We start from the raw sequence: 18,788 nt of genomic DNA, 5'->3' as shown, positions 1-18,788 counted from the left end.
TTTTGATGTGATCACTGCGACCAGTGCCTTAGAACGTAATATGTCATTAATGACAAATCAGTCACAAAGTTTTAGTCTTTTCGAAAATAGAACAGTTGGGGGGTGTATTGAATGACATACATTTTACGATTGTTATCTACCCGCACACTTCAAATGATTATTACGCAAAATTACAATTGTTAGGTTTTTAATTCTGTAGGTAGGTATCGCTTAAAGTTTACTAACAACCTAAAGTATGTAAACTAACACAAAAACAATATTTTTATTGAAATTTCATGCTTAATTATCTTCACAAAACTGACAGTGAGTTAATTTTTGTTAAGTACTTACGCTAATTAAGGAGTCCCAAATTTAACCGTACATTTAACCGATTTACCAGGTGCATAAACATACAACATAAAATTAATAAATGATTACTATGTCGATTTGGATAAAGTGTATAATCATGTCATAAATATAGTGTAGCCTAGTACCACTAGTACTTAAATTACAGGCTGTGAAATAAAACTATGGACACAGCGATACAGCGTTCGTGGTCAACGGGATGAGTCACCCGTTGAGTTCGAAACGTCGGGATGAATTTTAAATTCGTTATACGCGATTTAATCCGTTTCCATAGTTTTATTTCACGAGTAACTATCGCGGTAACCGAAGACAATATTACAGGCTGTGCTTAGTTTAGGACTAGATGTCCCCCCATAGGTGTGTATACCACATAGTTTAGTGTCATGTATGAATGTAAAATATTTTGGCGTGCAGGCGCGCCTCCGAAATGCCACAAAGACCGTGAACACTCATTCAGCATCCAAGTGGAACAACGGGGCCGCGGAATACGTAAATACTATCAGACTGTAGCGATGTCGTACCGCTGTATTTCCGCTTTGCACATTACGTATATCTACAGTACCGGCCAATAATAAAAGGTGTTACCAAATTAGTCACGTATATTTTTACGGCTGATAGTACTCCTCTCCAGACCCTTTAGCACAACTTGCCTTGTCGCGCGCGAGTCCATACATCAAACGCGACTTCAAGTATGGACTCGCGCGCGACAAGGCAAGTTATGCTAGAGGGGCTGGAGTATATTGATGTATGAAACATAGGTTTTGTTATGTTTTTTTGGAGAAAACTAAGAAACCAATGTGCTATGTTAAAACATCCTGTTAATAAAATAATTAAATGAGATCTCTCTAGACACTGTTAACGTGATATAAGAGACATTGTTAAACATCATGAGACAATTACATTATAGGAGAAGGCTATTAAGAAAAAAAAATGTTAAAAAAATTTAAACAAAAAAATCATATGAAAATATTGTTTTAATTTCTAGTGAAAGTCACGAGTAATTGTTTTGATGTTAATTAACGTCCCTTAAAATATCCGTGACTTTTTGGTTACACACAATGGTCACATCACATTCCGCCTCCCGAGGCAAACGTCCGTGCTCATACGTTTGCCTCGCCCGAGCAAATTTGCCCGCCAAGATGGTGGGCCTCGGTCAGCTGTACAAAATAGTTCTGCACATATTTATTCCAGTGCCACGTAATTCGTGGTTTTCGCATTTTCTTTTGATTAAAGATTATAATGAAAAGTTAATTATTCACGATTCATTTTGTCACTCAGCACCGTATAGTTATGTTCGACCTTACCACTCAAACTACAGTACAGCGGGGCGAATCTCAACTGGGGGGGCAAATGAAACTGGTCTATAATTTCCATGTTTTACAATGTTTGCATTATTAAATAGAGTGTCCACCGGTTATATATGGCAGGCGTGTTCAGTAGATACATGTAGAACTCAACATCATAGTGTAATAATGAAAAAAAAAATGGATTAGTTACAATTGCCCCCCAGTCGAAATTTGCCCCGCTGTACCTTAATCGTTAAAGTAAGCAGATCGATCGGCAATACAAGGTTTTTAGACAATTTAACTTAAATATACGAGATTGAGTCACACAACCCTCGATATTTATTCGATATTCACTGCTTTAGTTGTTACGTATATTATTTTAGCGACATGTATGTGTCAATTAAATAAGACATGTAACTATTGTTATCAATAAATTTTTCATTTTCATTTTCATTTTCAATTGTATGTCAGACCCTCTAGCACAACTTGGCTTGTCGCGCGCGAGCCCATACTTGAAGTCGCGCTTGATGTATGGACTATCGCGACAAGGCAAGTTGTGCGAAAGGGTCTGATCCTTAATGTACAGTCAACCAATTGGAACCCTAGGCCACTGTAGAACTATGTCACAGTGACAGTAGAAATCAGATTGTAAGAAATCTCTTTCTGCTTGTCACTTTGACATGGTTGTAGAGTGGCCTAGGGTTCCAATTGGTTGACTGTACCACTGTATGAATAAAAACATTACGTGTCACGTTCACTGTTAAGGAAAATTGCATTTATTACACATTTCATCGCTCGGCGACGAACTATAACTCGCCCGCGCTATCATCGCGTCTCTTTTATTTACACGGGAGCCACTATCTTTTGTTTGTTTCTTTCACCGAAAGCTCATCGCTTACTCGCTTTTGATGGGACCAGTTGAGTGCCTTAGGCGTTATTTCCATGAATTTACCCTGTCCTCAACCGAATATGTGGCACCTTATGATTAAAAACGTCACACAATAGGGGTGACGACTACATAAAAAATTGCATTTTGTTTAGTCCGTCAGTTACATCGTCCAAAAATTCTGAACAAATATTTTTCGCTTTTTCTAATTAATGAAAGAAGTACCGTAGTGGCTTGTGACGTCACTTCTAAGTAAAAATTGTACCTAGGCGTGACGTCGTCATTTTCCGTTTACGAGAAAAAAGAAAAAATTCGTGTCTAAAATTCTTTGATAATCTAACTGACGGACTCATATTTTTTTTAGTCGTCTCGCCTATTATCTATTCATTCAAATTATAACCTTTTTTTTTTTTCTAGACGTCCGAAGGAAGACAATCTACGAATACCACCGCGTCACGTACAAGGGTCACAATATCACGAGTAACACTCTCCTCAAGATGATCGCCCTGCCCACCTGCCTCCAGTACAACACCTGCGAGGAGTGCACCAACCACGAGACAGAATTCAACGTAAGACATACCTAATGATTTATAAGCCACCAGTCTTCAAAAAAATTCTATCAGATTTGATAATAGAATTCCTAATACGAGTAGAAACTTCCTTTACTAAGGGTGACTAAATAAACTTCCTTCTATGACTGAGTGACTCAAGCACGTATAATTGAATTCGGCCTTACCACTCAGACTAGTATAATAGGCTACTAGCCTCCTAGTCAAATCAACTTCTTTTTAGGAACTGTCAAAACGAATTTCAACGTCTTGCTAATATGGAATTTATATGAAATCGAATTGAGTGACGTCACTGTCATCTCAGTTACTTTATATATTTCAACCTGACTTATTAAATAGAGATTGGATTTAAAAATGACTTCTGTCCATGTTTTTCTTACATTTATCTGATGTTTTACTTCGTGTGCGGTATAAAATATTTTATTTTAAGTACAGTCAAGTTCATTATAGTCGCTTTAAAGCGGATGATAGACGAACGAGCAAGTACGCGTACTTATAGCTCGACGACCTTTTTCGATTGTGTGTCGCCGTAAGTATGCCTACTTGCTCGTACGTCGATCACTCACTTATTGACCCATTTAGACTGTACGAGAACTCTCATACGAGTTTTATTACATAGCGGTATTTGATGGCTGTGCAAAATTGTATGTAACCTCAACAGCCCGCAATGTAACTGAAATCGCATGCGAGTTCGCACGCCGTCTAAATCAGGCCTAAGGCTCATTCGGTGCGAGAAATCGCGACTTTCAGTACTAAACTGGTGTCAATATTGCATGTAACCTCACAGTCCGCAGCCAGACTAAAATCATGTGCAATTTCGCGCAAATAAATGAGCCTATAGCACAGTATAATAAAGAGTAATATCGTACAGTATGGCCACTCCCGCTCCCCGCTGAAAGTGCCGCCCACCCCCTCTCAGTTACCTCACAGTTATCGCCTGTCAAAAACGCGAACAGTCGACCTGTCATATTTCACTCATACAAGCATAGTACGCGTTCACCTACACGAGCTTAGACTGTGTGCTAGGAACGCGCCTCTTTGATATATTTGATCGCCAGTGCCCGAGGTGTGCCTATAGTATGCAGATTAATCTGCGATACAAGTGAACTGGGTTCTAGCAGGATTATCAGCTGCTTCGCCCGAAAGAGTGGAGCGTATTACTGAGCCAGGGCCCTTTTGTTTTGCTGCAACGCACACAGCAAACCCACCCATATTTTAATGTAAGCTTCTTGTGTTTTATGTAGTGTTAGTACTTATTATTGTTTATTTTTGTATAATTATTGTGTGAATTGTGGCAAAAGAATAAATGATTATCATCACAAGCCTTCTTGAGCTTACCGTGGGACCCAGTCAATCTGTGTAGGAATGTCCTATAATATTTATTTATTTATCTATGCATCTACAAGTTTCAGCCATAAGATGTCGCTATACTAGGTAACTCTACCTAGGATGGCGACCCAATACCTTTTTTCCATTGTAATATTAATTTAATATATTCTTTCTCAGTGCTCTTGGTGCGAGGCGCTCAAGAAATGCTCCAGTGGAACTGATAGGAACAAACAGGACTGGGTACTACGAGGTAAGTGGCTTGCCATTTGCCCAAGTGGACTAATTACGAAAAAAAATACAGATGTATTGCGAAACGTACGAACGTGTCAGGCTATTTCAGTCAGTCTCAGTACAAGATGTACTGACATTGACTGAACTGGCATGACAAACACGAACGTTTCCGGAAAAATACGAAGGAAACCCTTTTCGCGGTACATCTGTACTGTTATATTTGATTTAAACCGGTCGACGACCGGTCTGGCTCAGTCGGTAGTGACCCTGCCTGCTAAGGCACTGGTCCCACCGCGAGCTAGTAAGCTATGAGCTATCGGCTATAAAAACGAACAAAAGATAAGCACTCCCGTGCGAATAAAAGAGACACGGCGATTTTGATAGCTCACCGCTGGGCGAGTGACTATAAACATCGCCGTGTCTCTTTTATTTGCACGGGCGCGACTATCTTTTGTTCGTTTTTATAGCCGATAGCTCATAGCTTACTAGCTCGCGGTGGGACCAGTGCCTAAGCCGCGGTCCTGGGTTCGAATCCCGGTAAGGGCATTTATTTGTGTGATGAGCACAGATATTTTTTCCTGAGTCATGGATGTATTCTATGTATATAAGTATGTATATCGTCGCTTAGCACCCATAGTACAAGCTTTGCTTAGTTTGGCGCTAAGTTGATCTATGTAAGGTGTCCCCAATATTTATTTATTTATGACGTCCTACTTTCATCCGATATCGGATGTATTATGTGAACCACGCTCTTACGCGAAAGCTCTTACTAGAAATCCCGATCTAGTACTTTATACTGTTACCCCCTTGGTTATTCATTAATTTAAACCAAGATCGTGTGATACAAGCACGGATCCGTGATTTTTTTGCATCATAGCCGATGCCGATGCATGGCATAGCCGAGGTTGGAACCCACGTATGAATAGTATGGTTTCCTTCTAATTTCTAACTGTACATTGTTTCCCAGCCTGCGACAAGACTCAGATAGTGAACGCCAGCCAGTGCCCGGCCAGCCCAAGTCTGCAGCCCAACGGCACCGACGTCACGGGCACTGTTTACGTCACCGACGGCCAGCCCAGCCGCCACGAGGCCGTCATCAACACGCAGCCAGGTACTGATAAAATTATACAATACATTTATTGATAAAAGTTTACATATTTTACACGTCATATCTTATTATATTAAACAATGTCAATTATCTTATTTAACATTTTAATTCTTATTATGACATTGTAATATTCAACATCTTATTAATATTCAACATATACCTTATTATACAGTATATAATTTAGTTTACATGTTACATAGGTATATCTTGTTACAATAAAGAAATTACTTAATTTATCAGTTCATAATTAGGTACTATTTATTAACGATCCCTGAATACAAATTCATTCACAGTGTAGCAACCTAGGTCAATTAACATTGTTTTTAGTTTACGAGAAACTCCTATACCACAGTTGACATACATACATAAGTCATTCCTGGGTTCCTAAGGCTGCGATAAAGAGTAAGCCCATTTATGATTTAAAACTATTACTATTTCTCATTTAAGCTGTGATCTCTTTAATGTACTACTATTAGTACTTGTTACTCTTTTAAAGTATTTACTCAAATCAATTGATGTCTTTGTTTATATGCCTCTTGCAAGTGTCAGCGAATCTGTAAAGTTTAACTATTGGAATAACCACATATATTATGTACCTAATCATTTGCGAACTCACTCAACATATATACCTAAAAAATATAAACTTGTTATTCAATTATAGGTTCTAACAGTTTAGTTATTTACTACCAAAACGTAAGGGGTCTGCTGACAAAATCTCACGATTTCTTAAATAGTGTAATAAATGCTAATTATGATTTGATCTGTTTATCTGAAACCTGGCTTAACTCCGATTTCTTTAGCAGTGAATATTTGGATGGTAGGTATAGTGTGTTTAGACGGGACCGCGCGGCGAGTGGGGGACGGCGAGGCGGCGGGGTGCTGGTGGCGGCGCGCCGCGGGCTGGCCGTGGCGCGCCGCGACGACTGGTGCGCCGCGCCGCGCCACGAGGAGCGCCGGCTCACCGTGTCGCCGGCGCCCGCTCCCGCCGCCGCCACCCAAGCGCCGCGCCAGCCGCGCCGGCCCCACATACACATAGCTTGCGTGTATTTCCCGCACAACGATAATCATAACTCGTCACTAATTTGATTTTTCGATAACGCTTCTATTTTAATGCATAATAACCCGGATGACATTTTTATTCTTCTAGGCGACTACAATATATCGTATGCTACTTGGGGTGCGAGTCCCAATATAAACTACTTATCGCTGGGGGCTAGTGATAATAGAACGGTCCTTCATTTGTCTGATTTTATGACCTTAACAGGTGTGCGTCAGTATAACTCATGTACTAATGTAAACGGGCGGATTCTTGACCTTGTGATGTCTAATGGTGACTGTTCTGTTACTGCGAGCCCCTCTCCCCTCACCGCCGAAGATTCTCAGCACAGGGCCCTACTCATCGAATTAGCCTTATCAATATCGTCATACTTGCCCGAACTGAGGCCTAATCAAGGTGTCAAACCTATGTTTCATTCCGGAGATTATGAATCGATTCGTGCAGCCCTTTCTAATACTGACTGGTCTTGTTTAGACAGTTTGAATGTTAATGAGTCTGTGGGTTATTTGTATCTCATTATAAATAAACTGATTTTGAAATTTATACCTCACAAAAGTATAAGTCACAACACTAGTTATCCTCCATGGTTTTCACGCAGTTTAATCAAAGTTCGCAATCAAAAGTTATTAGTACACAAACGATGGAAAACTTATAATAACCCTTTAGATAGGGCAGAGTTTGTATTTTTGAGAAAAAGGGAACATAAACTAGCAGCCGAATGTTACAAGAATTATATCTCACTGACCGAAGACATAATATATAAATCACCAAATTATTTTTGGTCATTTATTAAATCTAAATTTCCTGTTAATATTATACCCGATCAAGTGTCATTTAATGGGGTAAATGCTAGTGATGGGGAAGCCATGAGTAATCTTTTCAATGATTATTTCAATTCTGTGTTCGTCCCCTCTCCTAGTGATGGGCAAGGAGCGCCACTGTCGCAATGTTCCACTGATAGCCTAATTGATCTATGCTCTATTGATATTACAGAAGATTTGGTTTTTAAGCAATTGAACGGAGTAAACGTTAAAAAAGGTAGCGGTACTGATTTTATTCATCCCCTCTTTATTAAAACATGTGCTAAAGAACTTACTGTACCCATTACAAAAATTTTTCAAAAATCTATTTCGTCAGGAACCTTTCCCGAGTTATGGAAAAAGGCTTTAATAACCCCGATACATAAGAGTGGCGACTCTAAATTAGTCACTAATTACAGACCAATTAGCAAATTAAATATATTTGGTAAAGTTTTCGAAAAAATTGTCACCACAGAAATAACTGCAACTATTTATCAGCATATTTCAGAACATCAGCACGGCTTCTGTCGTGGCCGCAGTGTTGATACAAACCTTCTCAACTTCTCTGATTTTATTTTAAATAAAATCTCATCCGGCTGGCAGGTGGACGCCGTGTATACCGACTTCTCGAAATGTTTCGATAAAATTAACCATTTTAAGTTAATTGAGAAGCTCCGGAGGCTCGGTATTCACGGTGACCTCCTCAGGTGGATTCAATCTTATCTTAGGAACCGAAGCCAGGCTGTGGCACTGAAGGGTTATACTTCTCGTTTTCTGCCAGTGCCCTCAGGGGTGCCACAAGGATCTCACCTTGGTCCTCTTCTTTTTATTTTATATGTTAATGACATGGCAACCTGCTTCAGAAATTCGGAACACCTTGTTTATGCTGATGATACAAAGATTTTTAAAGCTATATCTTCTGAAGCGGATTGTCATGTCTTACAACATGATCTTGACAGTTTTTATGAATATTGTAGCAATAATCATCTATACCTAAACTTAGACAAGTGTTTTGTGATTACTTTCTCCCGAAAACAAAATATAATAAATTTTAATTATTTAATAAATGGAAAGAAGATAACTAGAGTTAGTTCTATTAGAGATTTAGGTATTACTATGGACACACAGCTTAATTTTAATATTCATATTGACAACATTTGTAACCGAGCCTACAAAAATTTAGGTATGATACTAAGAATGAGTAAACCCTTCAGGCGCCCCTGCACCCTTAAAATACTATTTAATTCATATGTCAGGAGTATTCTGGAATTTGGGTCTGTGATCTGGTCTCCTCAATACCATATCCATATTAATCGCCTAGAAAGAATACAAAATGTTTTCTTACGAGCACTCTGTTACAGAACCGGCACTTTATTTGAGTCATCAGCCAGGTCGGCTAAGCATTTCAACATAATTTCTCTTTGTAATAGAAGACTTTTTATAGACACAATGTTTTTATTTAAAATCTTAAAAAATGAAATTAATAGCCCAAATCTACTACAAAATATTATGTTTAATGTACCGCATCGTTCCTTACGTCCTCGAAATTTGTTTTATGTGAGTTTCGCACGTACTAATTATTCTAGGCATACTTTTTTCAAACGTGTATCTAAAACTTACAATGAGTATTTCTATGACATCGATCCATTTATGCATTCACTTCCAGCTTTAAAAGGACTTATTAGATCTAAACTTTTGTTGTTAAAGTAAATTTATCATATGTTTTTCTCCTCGCAAAGACGCATTTGCATGTTTTTGATGTATACCCTACTTTTTAAAACATTTATGAACCTCCAGGTCTTTTATCCCTTATACATGTTTGCTACCTATGTTATTTGATATATGACTGTATGTGTTCTGAACAATAAATAAATAAAAAAAAGTGACAATGGGCATTTTCGCGAAAAATGATTCAAACACTTTTTTTTTGTAAAATAGGTAAATTTAATGTTTTTCCTACTTAGAATCCCTAGCCCTTTCGATCCTAAAAGTAAAAAAAAAGCGTCTCAAATTGAATTATTCCACTTCGTTACCATTTTTCAAACACTTTGTACTACGGTTACAAAGTGGAAAGTACGCAAAGTAATAAAAAAAGTTTAGGACCACCTTTTGTCTCTTGTTTTTGCCTAGATCGAAAGGGCTCGTGATTCTGAGTAGGAAAAACATAAAATTTACCTACATTAGAAGAAATATTTTTGGTGATTGGTCTCGCGAAAATGCCCCAATTTAGCTTGGTTTTAGCGTCACACGGACCGACGACGCGAAGCGATCCGCGCGACCAGTTTATATGACGTTGATGTTGCCGTCCGCGAGGCGTAAAACGCTCCCTGAACTTAATACATATTAGTCCGGTCCGTATGACACTAAACATACATACATACATACATACATACAATCACGCCTGTTTCCCAGAGGGGTAGGCAGAGATCACGGATTTCCATTTACTACGATCCTGACAAACCACTTTCGCTTCACACACTTTCATAACGTTTCTCATACACGCTCGTCGGTTTCGAGTACTTCTGACCTGGCCTTTTTGCAATATTTCCCCGATTTGATCAAGAAAAGTTCGCCTAGGTCTTCCACTACCAACTGACCCTTTCACTCCTTTTTCATATACTTTCTTCGTTAATCTCCTCTCATCCATCCTCTCTACATGCCCAAACCACCTTAACATACCCATCTCAATCTTTGTCACCACATCTACATCCACTCCACACTTCTCTCTTATCACGCTATTTCTGATCCTATCACTCAACTTTACACCAGCCATGCTTCTTAACGCTCTCATTTCCACGGCATTCACTTGACTCACGGCTACTCACGGCATTCACTAAAACCAGCCTAAAAGTGGCATTCCCAAGTGCCCAAATTTCAGTGCCATTTTTAGGCAGTTATACGGTTGAAAGCAATCGAGATTGGGATATTGCAGTGACAGATTGCTACTTTGATTGTTACTTTGCAAGGCCTGAAAAGTAGTATAAAATCCCTTTTCAGGCCTCTCGAGTTGTTGCGCCTAAAAAGCGATTCTTTCGAGACATAAGGAACGCAAAGACTATATTCCATGGCATGTTTGAGAACCTTACTAGCTCGGAAACATGTGTTTTTACACCTTTAATGCCAGCGGGTAAAAACGCATTTTATCCACTAGTGGGTAAAGTAATTTGACCTTGAATATAGTCAAATTTTCTGCTTTAAAATTGATAAAAGTAGGTTAATCTAGTGATGAAGATGATTTACCACCTGTGGAACTACAGGAAGCAGTGATAAACGCGTTATTTGCGTTGTACTTTCCTCGCTATAGTGAGGGGAAAGATTAGTGTTTATTGTCTGTAAATTTATTTTACTTCTCGTCGTGTTGAAAAATTCGCCAAGTTCAGGATTCCATTCTCGAACCAGGGGACCCATTTTTGAGTCTCACGCGTTCGAATTCAGAAAATTCTCACTGAAAATAATAGGCAATTCACCGTTTTCAACCGGTATTTTAATGACAGTGAGACTCAAAAATCGGCCCCCTGTTCGGTTTTCAATTCCACACTCGGCGTTAAAGTACAACTTTGCACGCTTGGATAACAAATAACTATTTTTTGTCAACAGAAGTGGTCCCGTCCGGTCAGCCGGTGAAAGCGCCGGCGCCGTTGGCCCCCGCCGGCAGCTCCCCGGTCGGCGCTGCCGTCTCGGCCATCGCCATCATCGCGCTGGTGGCAGCCCTGGCTGCGTGGGTCCTGTACGCCTTCAAGAACCCTCATACCAGGAGCGGCCAGCTCCTCATCAAGGTATATACTAGTCTCTATGCAACGTCTGTAGCCCTAGTATCAATAGCGCACACACAGTGGCAGCTGACATCACGGTGAGTCACTATATACAGTAGTGTCTATACCTGGCTGCGTGGGTCCTGTACGCCTTCAAGAACCCTCATACCAGGAGCGGCCAGCTCCTCATCAAGGTGAGTACACAAAACAGTATAATATTTAAGGGGCTGTTGAAATGCAGGGGGAGTTGGAATTCCTAAATAGGCTACTAGACTCATATCGAATTTGGCACAGTAAATGATTGTATTTTGTAGTATTTGACATAAAAAAAAAACAATATTTATAGATTTTGGGTACAAAAAGTGTATTTGACTACGTATTTTCGATTAAAAATGTGTGTATTTTTTTATTTATTCTGGCCACCGAAATCGCTGTCAGCGATGTGTATGTGACGTCATCGAATTCGAACCATACTGCATGTCAAAACAATCACTGACATATTGAACTTTATGCCTTCATTCATACCTAAAAAATCAGAAAATGTTGTTTTCGGATAGAATGACCTGTGCACAGATAATCTAAAGATTAACATGACTGTGTTGTTTTCGCTTGATTAGCTAAAAGTATACTTTAAAAATATTTTTTTCTCAAACATGCAATGAAATATTGTCTTTACGTTCCTTAAAATGGGCTGGGAAGTATCGCTTTTTGGGCGCAACAACTCGAGAGGACTGTAAAGGGATTTCATATTATTTTTCCCCTCACTAGCTCGGAAAAACGTGTTTTGTCCTCTAATACCAGCGGGTAAAAACGTATTTTATCCACTAGTGGATAAAGTAATTTGACCTTGAATATAGTCAAATTTTCTGCTTTAAAACTGATAAAAGTGGATGTATTTCGTGATGAAGATGATTTACCACCTGCGGAATTACTGGAAGCAGTGATAAATGCGATTTTTTGCGTTGTAATTTCCTCACTATAGTGAGGGGAAAAGTTTTGTGTTACACACGGGTGCAAATGTATTTTACTTCTCGTGTGTTGAAAAACTCGCCAAGTTCAGGATTCTATTCTCGAACCACTCGCTTCGCTCGTGGTTCAACTATAGAATCCTTTCACTTGCTCGTTTTTCAATTCCACACTCGGCGTTAAAATACAACTTTGCCCCCTTGTATAACAAATAACTATTTCAGGCCTAGGCCTGCAAAGTAACTTTTTTTTTATAAAATACTAGCTTTTACCCGCGGCTTCGCCCGCGTAATAAAAGTATTCATTAGGATTTTCATTTGGATCCTTAGGTTTCTCTGTAGGTATATTTATCTGCGATTATTTCGATTGCACATAATACTTTTGCTTGCAATGATTGTAGAAATATTACACATCGACCACAGCGTAGGTAATTCTATATACGCTGGGGAAACCTTTATAAACATCCCACATAGCCCGTATTTCGACACTATGATCGGTGGGTAAAAAGTACTTTTTTCTATTATCCCTTACAATTTTTTACATTTTGCTTATACTTATCGCAAACGTAATCTTCAAGCAAGCAAACAACGATCGTCTTAGAGCACATTGATTGTAAGAGACCGCCGACCGATTATCCGTATCTAACGATACCCATATTATCCGAATCCGTATCCGTATCCGTATCCGTATCCCTATATCCCTATCCCTATCCCTATCGCTATCGGTATCGCTATCGCTATGGCTATCGCTATCCCTATCGCTATCCCTATCGCTATCCCTATCGCTATCCCTATCGCTATCCGCATCCGTATCCCTATCCCTATCGCTAACGCTATCGCTATCCCTATCGCTATCCCTATCGCTATCCCTATCGCTATCCCTATCCCTTATTAAGGTAACACTTTAAGTTCTCGCGCTTTGTACACATATTTAAAGTCACATACAGGTCGAACGCGATTAATTAACATTATTTTTATCTTTTTTCCCAACGTTTCGTCCAGATTGCACTGGCCGTGGTCGCGGAAGACTGACGTCCCAGCAAAATGTCACCGGAGATGTAAACAACACAAAACTACCCGATATTAATTTATATAAATGTTCGGGGTAGACAAATAAATATAATCTACCCGCTTTTAGTTAATGTTTATTTCCCACCGCACGACACACAAAAAAAAAAGAAAAAAGGTAAAAATAATGTTAATTAATCGCGTTCGACCTTATCAAGATGTTTAATGATTTTTTATCAAGTGCTAAAATATAAAGTTTCATGGTTTTATCTTTTAAAATTAAGAAATCCCATACAAACTTTCAACCTCTTTTTCAACCCCTTCATCCCTTTTTTCGAAATAAAAAGTAGCCTATGTTCTGTCTCAGGGTCTAAAGATTGTCTGTTCCAAATTTCATCAAAATCGGTTGCGTGGTTTAAGCGGGAAAGCGTAACAGACAGACAGACAGACAGACAGACAGACAGACAGAGTTACTTTCGCATTTATAATATTAGTATGGATTGTCCTTTAGAGCATTTTTCTTAATTTCATTGTATGTTTGAGAAAAGCACTATACATGCCTCGGCGTGAAAACGGATTCCCGGCCTCGTATCCCTATCCGGCCTCGCTCGCACGCTCGCTCGGCCGTATATACCCACTTGGCCGGAAATCCTCATTTTCCCGGCCTCTGATGTAATGTACTATTGCTGTTTTAAGTCATAAAATATGGTAAAATTAATAATAATAATTGGACAGTGCTTAATCATATAAGACAGACTTTAAAAAGGGTCAAGAAGCCTATTTGCACTACAGATATAATTAAGTATAAGACAAACAGCGATGAGTTCTTCAATTTTTTATCTCTATGCGTAAGAGCAATTTTACGAAAAAAAAAGCTTATTTTTTATGATTTTTTAAAATTTAGTCTAAAAAAACATTTTTTCGAAATTTGATTTTAGTGAAGGGTCTTACACACGTGAAATTGACATGTTTGGATTTACCTTTCACTTTCCTAAAAATTGAAGAGAGATTTTAATTTTAAACTAATTCAAACAAAAGTTATGACCAAACAACCAGTTTTTTGTCCTAAAATTGGTCAACTTCAAGGTCAAATATCACAGAAACAATGAGCTGTGAAGTAATCATGAGATACTATTTTGTTTTCCCTCCACTAGTGGGTAAAGTAATTTGACCTTGAATAAAGTCAAATTAACTGCTTTAAAATTGATAAAAGTAGGTGAATCTAGTAATTAAGATGATTTACCACCTGTGGAACTACTGGAAGCAGTGATAAACGCATTTTTTGCGTTGTAGTTTCCTCGCTATAGTGAGGGGAAAAGTTTTGTGTTACACTCGGGTCGCTCGTGGTTCAACTATAGAATCCTTTCACTTGCTCGTTTTTCAATTCCACACTCGGCGTTAAAATACAACTTTGCCCCCTTGTATAACAAATAACTATTAAAGACGATGATGTTAATATGATAGGTTTTAGAAACTACCATAATATCATTGGGTTCAAAACGAAGGTCATTGGCGCAGGCACGCCCCTTAAGTCAAGGTGCAATATGGTCATATATAATATCAAAATCAGTAAGATCATAAATAACGTTTATTTTTCTTTCCAGTACCGACCATCGCAATGGAGCTGGCGACGAGGCGAAGCACGCTACACCGCCGCCACCATACACATGTAAACGATCGACGTCACCAAAGGTACCCTAGATACTGTCAAAGACAGCCAGAAAGTACCCTAAGCATCATTAGGCAGCTATAAGGTACCATAGACATCGTCAAAGGCAGTGAGAAAGGTACCTTAGATATTTTCAAAGATAGCCAGACCCAGAAGGTACCCTAAATATTGTAAATGGCAGCCAAAATGTACCCTAGACACCTTCAAAGACCATATAGTACCCTAGACATTGTCAAAGGCAGCCAAAATGTACACTACACATCTTCAGAGGCCATACGGTACCCGAGATAGTCAAAGGCAGCCAGAAGGTACCCTAGGTATTATCCGAAGCAGCTATAAGGTACCATAGACATTGTCAAAGCAGCCGAAAAGTACCCTAAATATCTTCAAAGGCAGCCAGAAGGTACTATAGACATTGTCAAAGCATTCCTAAGGTACACTAGACAAGGGTACCTTAGACGTTAGTGATCTTATTAAACACCGTCCATGTGTATTGTGTAGTTATTGAAACACCAAACGTAATCTCTGGGAAATATCAATTCGGTTTTATCTGTGAAGGTCTTAACTTTAGGATGACCATGGACCATTACATTACTACTATATCGTCACTACTTTTAAAAAATCTCGTATCTCACGCTGTTCCTCAAAGTTAAAACGCAGTAAGTCTATATGCATTCCATACATACTTACTACAATTTTCTTTTCATTGACAGACGAAGATACAAGTTTTTTTAAAAGTAGTGACGATATATACTTATACATGTAAACGTTCCAAATATAAATAGGTACTAAGTCATATAAAAAGGCACTCAAAACATTGTTAAAGGCAGCCAAATGGTACCATGTACATTGTCAGAGGCAGCTAGAAGGTACCGACGTCAGTGATCTGTCAAACACCGTCCACGTGTAGATATTACTGAAACACCAAATGTATAACTAGGAAATGTCAATTCTGTGTCGTCTGATAAATTTTAACGTTAGCCTGCCCATGGACACAGTGTAAATTCTTGTAACAAATTTTGCGCCGCGCGGTTTGTCCTTGAGTAGCGCTCGCACGCAGCGAGGTGCAGCGAGTATATGCGGAACCGGATGATGCCGGTCGCGTCAGTACAGTTCGAGCCGCGCTGCCGTGTCGCGATTAGATTAACTACTGAGTCGTCCTTATACTGTGCCATGGACTGAATAATATCCAGCCAGCCAACCCTTTGAAAGCTTATTGACCGCGTCATCGTGGGTCTTGTAGGCTATAGCCGCGTCTTTAGACGTCATAGGCGATCAAAGGGTTAACGGTCAAGCAAGTCGAACCGGCAAATATATAATTCTATATTTAAGAATTATACCAGTGTCCGTATTTAGTGCCTTACATTTAGGACCACTATACATCCTATATCATTCATCCAAACAGAAAAAATATATATTTTCTAGACTGTACCCTTAAATTAAACTTAATCGTTTACATGTCATAAAATAAAGGTTTCAATAAAACACATTTGTAAAATTAATGCATGTCTTATGAACATTTGTAAAATTTTATAATTATAATGCTATCGATAGAAAAACCTTAATGTGTTATAAAATATTTACTTGAGATTTGTGAAATAAATAGAATTTGTGCCTTACATTACATGTTAATAATAATTTATACAGAAATATTTATTGTAAAGTGCCTATGTATTTCTGACAAAAGGTTTTTTTCAACCGGCAATTTATTTACCTAAATTATTTCATATTTAGTTATAATTGCTTTTTTCCTAAATCATTATCTTAAAAATTAATGCGGCAAATTAAATTCTTTTAATTTATATTTCTTCGTTAAATATTAATTAATAATAATATAATTTGACCCGTAGATTTTGTCGACTTAAAACGTCCGTCCCTTTTAATACATAGAAGGAGACGAACATATAATATTGTTTCTGGAAGTAGTATGTTAAAGTAATATAAATATTGTATTTTTTATTAAAGGTAATTATATTTGCAGATATGTTTAAACCTTATGTAAAAAATTGTACAAATTTAATTTACTCGTAAAAACATTCCTGTTTTCTGATATAAACAAATTAAATAAATACGCCATTTTTAGTAAATGATTAATAAAATTAAATATCAGTTTTTTGTTACGATGGATTATGATTATCAATGAAAGGAAGAATTAAGTATGATTATGGAGAAGTATACAGAGTGGGGCCTGTAACAAAGGCGAAGAATTGAACTCTAGGCTATTCTCCTTATACTGATCAACATTTGTTCGGTGACTTTTAAAAATAACTTGTATTTTGATTTTTATCACCATTGAAAGTTTTTTCTAAGAGGTAATGTATTGCGAATTCTGTTAAGTCTAAAGTGTGACAGACAACGTCAATGACAACAATAATGGCGTACATTGAAGCTAATATTTATTTTGTATGAAAAATTAAAAATTTAAAGACTTCATAATTTTTAAGTCACTGAACAAATGTTGATCAGTATAAGGAGAATAGCCTACAGTTCAATTATTCGCCTTTGTTACAGGCCCCACTCTGTATAATGACTATTTTACTATTTAATGTTATTTTTATAAATTCACTGCACTGCACTAAAATCGTTAGTTTTTATATAAATCAGAGACAAAGAAATTATATAGACGTACGACACTTTTAGTACAGTCATCTAATGAGTCAACTATATTTTGTCTCTGGTATTAATTGTATTAATGTTACTAATATCACTAGGGGTGCAATATATGATAAAATAGATCGATTTTTTATAAAAAATATATTTACAATCAGATATTTTCAATTGTAACCGGATGCCTAGCCAAGACTCTAATCTCAATCGCGTTAAATATGAGAGTAATAGTTCTAAATACGGTTTCATTCGCTATGGCGCTATTGTCACCTTGGATAGGCAACCTGGTATATAATAGTTAAACATTCTAAAACGAAGGGGCATTCCAAAAGTAGGTTCGTGCTATTTTTATTATTACTGATGAGCTAAGTAACCAATATTTGGTTAGGTAGCTTTAAATTCAACTCTATACAATACAGATTCCTGGAGGTTATTATATTTACAAAAGTACACATTTTTTGGAATGCCCCACAACCTATCATACTGGATTCGAATCCTAGTAAGTGCAAATTTATAAATTGATACTTTACATTTATGAAACTAGTTATGTCATCTAGTAACGATACAAGCCAAGCTTTACAACTTCGCAAAAAGAGTGGAAATAAAAAGAAAGTGGCAACATTGTGGTGTTGTCCCGTTCTCTCACGCGTATTGATGTGAATGGGATGACACAATGTTGCCAGTTCTTAAATTATACTCTTTTAGAAGAGTTTTGAATGATTCGCGGTTAGTTTCATTAGACTTATATTGACCGGGATATAGACCGTGATTACATTTTTGATTTTTATTGAGCTCCCGATATTTCGACGCAGTTGCATGTTGTATCATTATCAAAGATAAGTATATAACTCCGTATAGACAGATAAAGTTGCATAGAGAATTTTTATCATTACCAAAGACATATATAACTCCGTATAGACAGATAAAGTCTAACAAAAAAACGTACCTCAATACCATACAGGAAAAGGTACGGTGACCTAGATGGCATTACACCTTTGGGGTACGCTCAGCTAGATGGCGCTAATATTAATATTTGACATTTTAAAACATATCAAGCTAAGAATGTGGGCCAAATTGTCAAAACTGAGGTTCAAAAGTTTCAAGCCTGTGTCAAGAGATGGCAGTTTATGCATTGTGATTACACATTTTACTTCGACAGTAACTCTATAATACTCG

At 37.8% G+C, this 18,788-nt stretch overlaps 1 protein-coding gene across 2 annotated transcripts in view; it reads left to right on the top strand.

The window, feature by feature from the left end:
* The window catches only part of LOC125240886 (plexin domain-containing protein 2), a 61,983-nt gene extending 46,200 nt beyond the window's left edge, over window positions 1-15,783 (top strand). For both annotated transcript variants that reach the window (XM_048149035.1, XM_048149033.1), the window contains 5 exons: window positions 2,935-3,086; window positions 4,593-4,665; window positions 5,614-5,757; window positions 11,209-11,387; window positions 14,941-15,783. In XM_048149035.1, coding sequence (XP_048004992.1) covers window positions 2,935-3,086; window positions 4,593-4,665; window positions 5,614-5,757; window positions 11,209-11,387; window positions 14,941-15,009 — 617 coding nt within the window. In that variant the 3' untranslated portion in view covers window positions 15,010-15,783. The remainder of the gene's footprint in view (window positions 1-2,934; window positions 3,087-4,592; window positions 4,666-5,613; window positions 5,758-11,208; window positions 11,388-14,940) is intronic.
* Window positions 15,784-18,788: the final 3,005 nt, after the last annotated feature.

The sequence above is a fragment of the Leguminivora glycinivorella genome, chromosome Z (genome assembly GCF_023078275.1).
Source record: "Leguminivora glycinivorella isolate SPB_JAAS2020 chromosome Z, LegGlyc_1.1, whole genome shotgun sequence".
Classification (NCBI taxonomy): domain Eukaryota; kingdom Metazoa; phylum Arthropoda; class Insecta; order Lepidoptera; family Tortricidae; genus Leguminivora; species Leguminivora glycinivorella.
The sequence above is the reverse complement of the archived record's forward strand: the minus strand, read 5'-3'. Positions and strand labels throughout refer to the sequence as shown.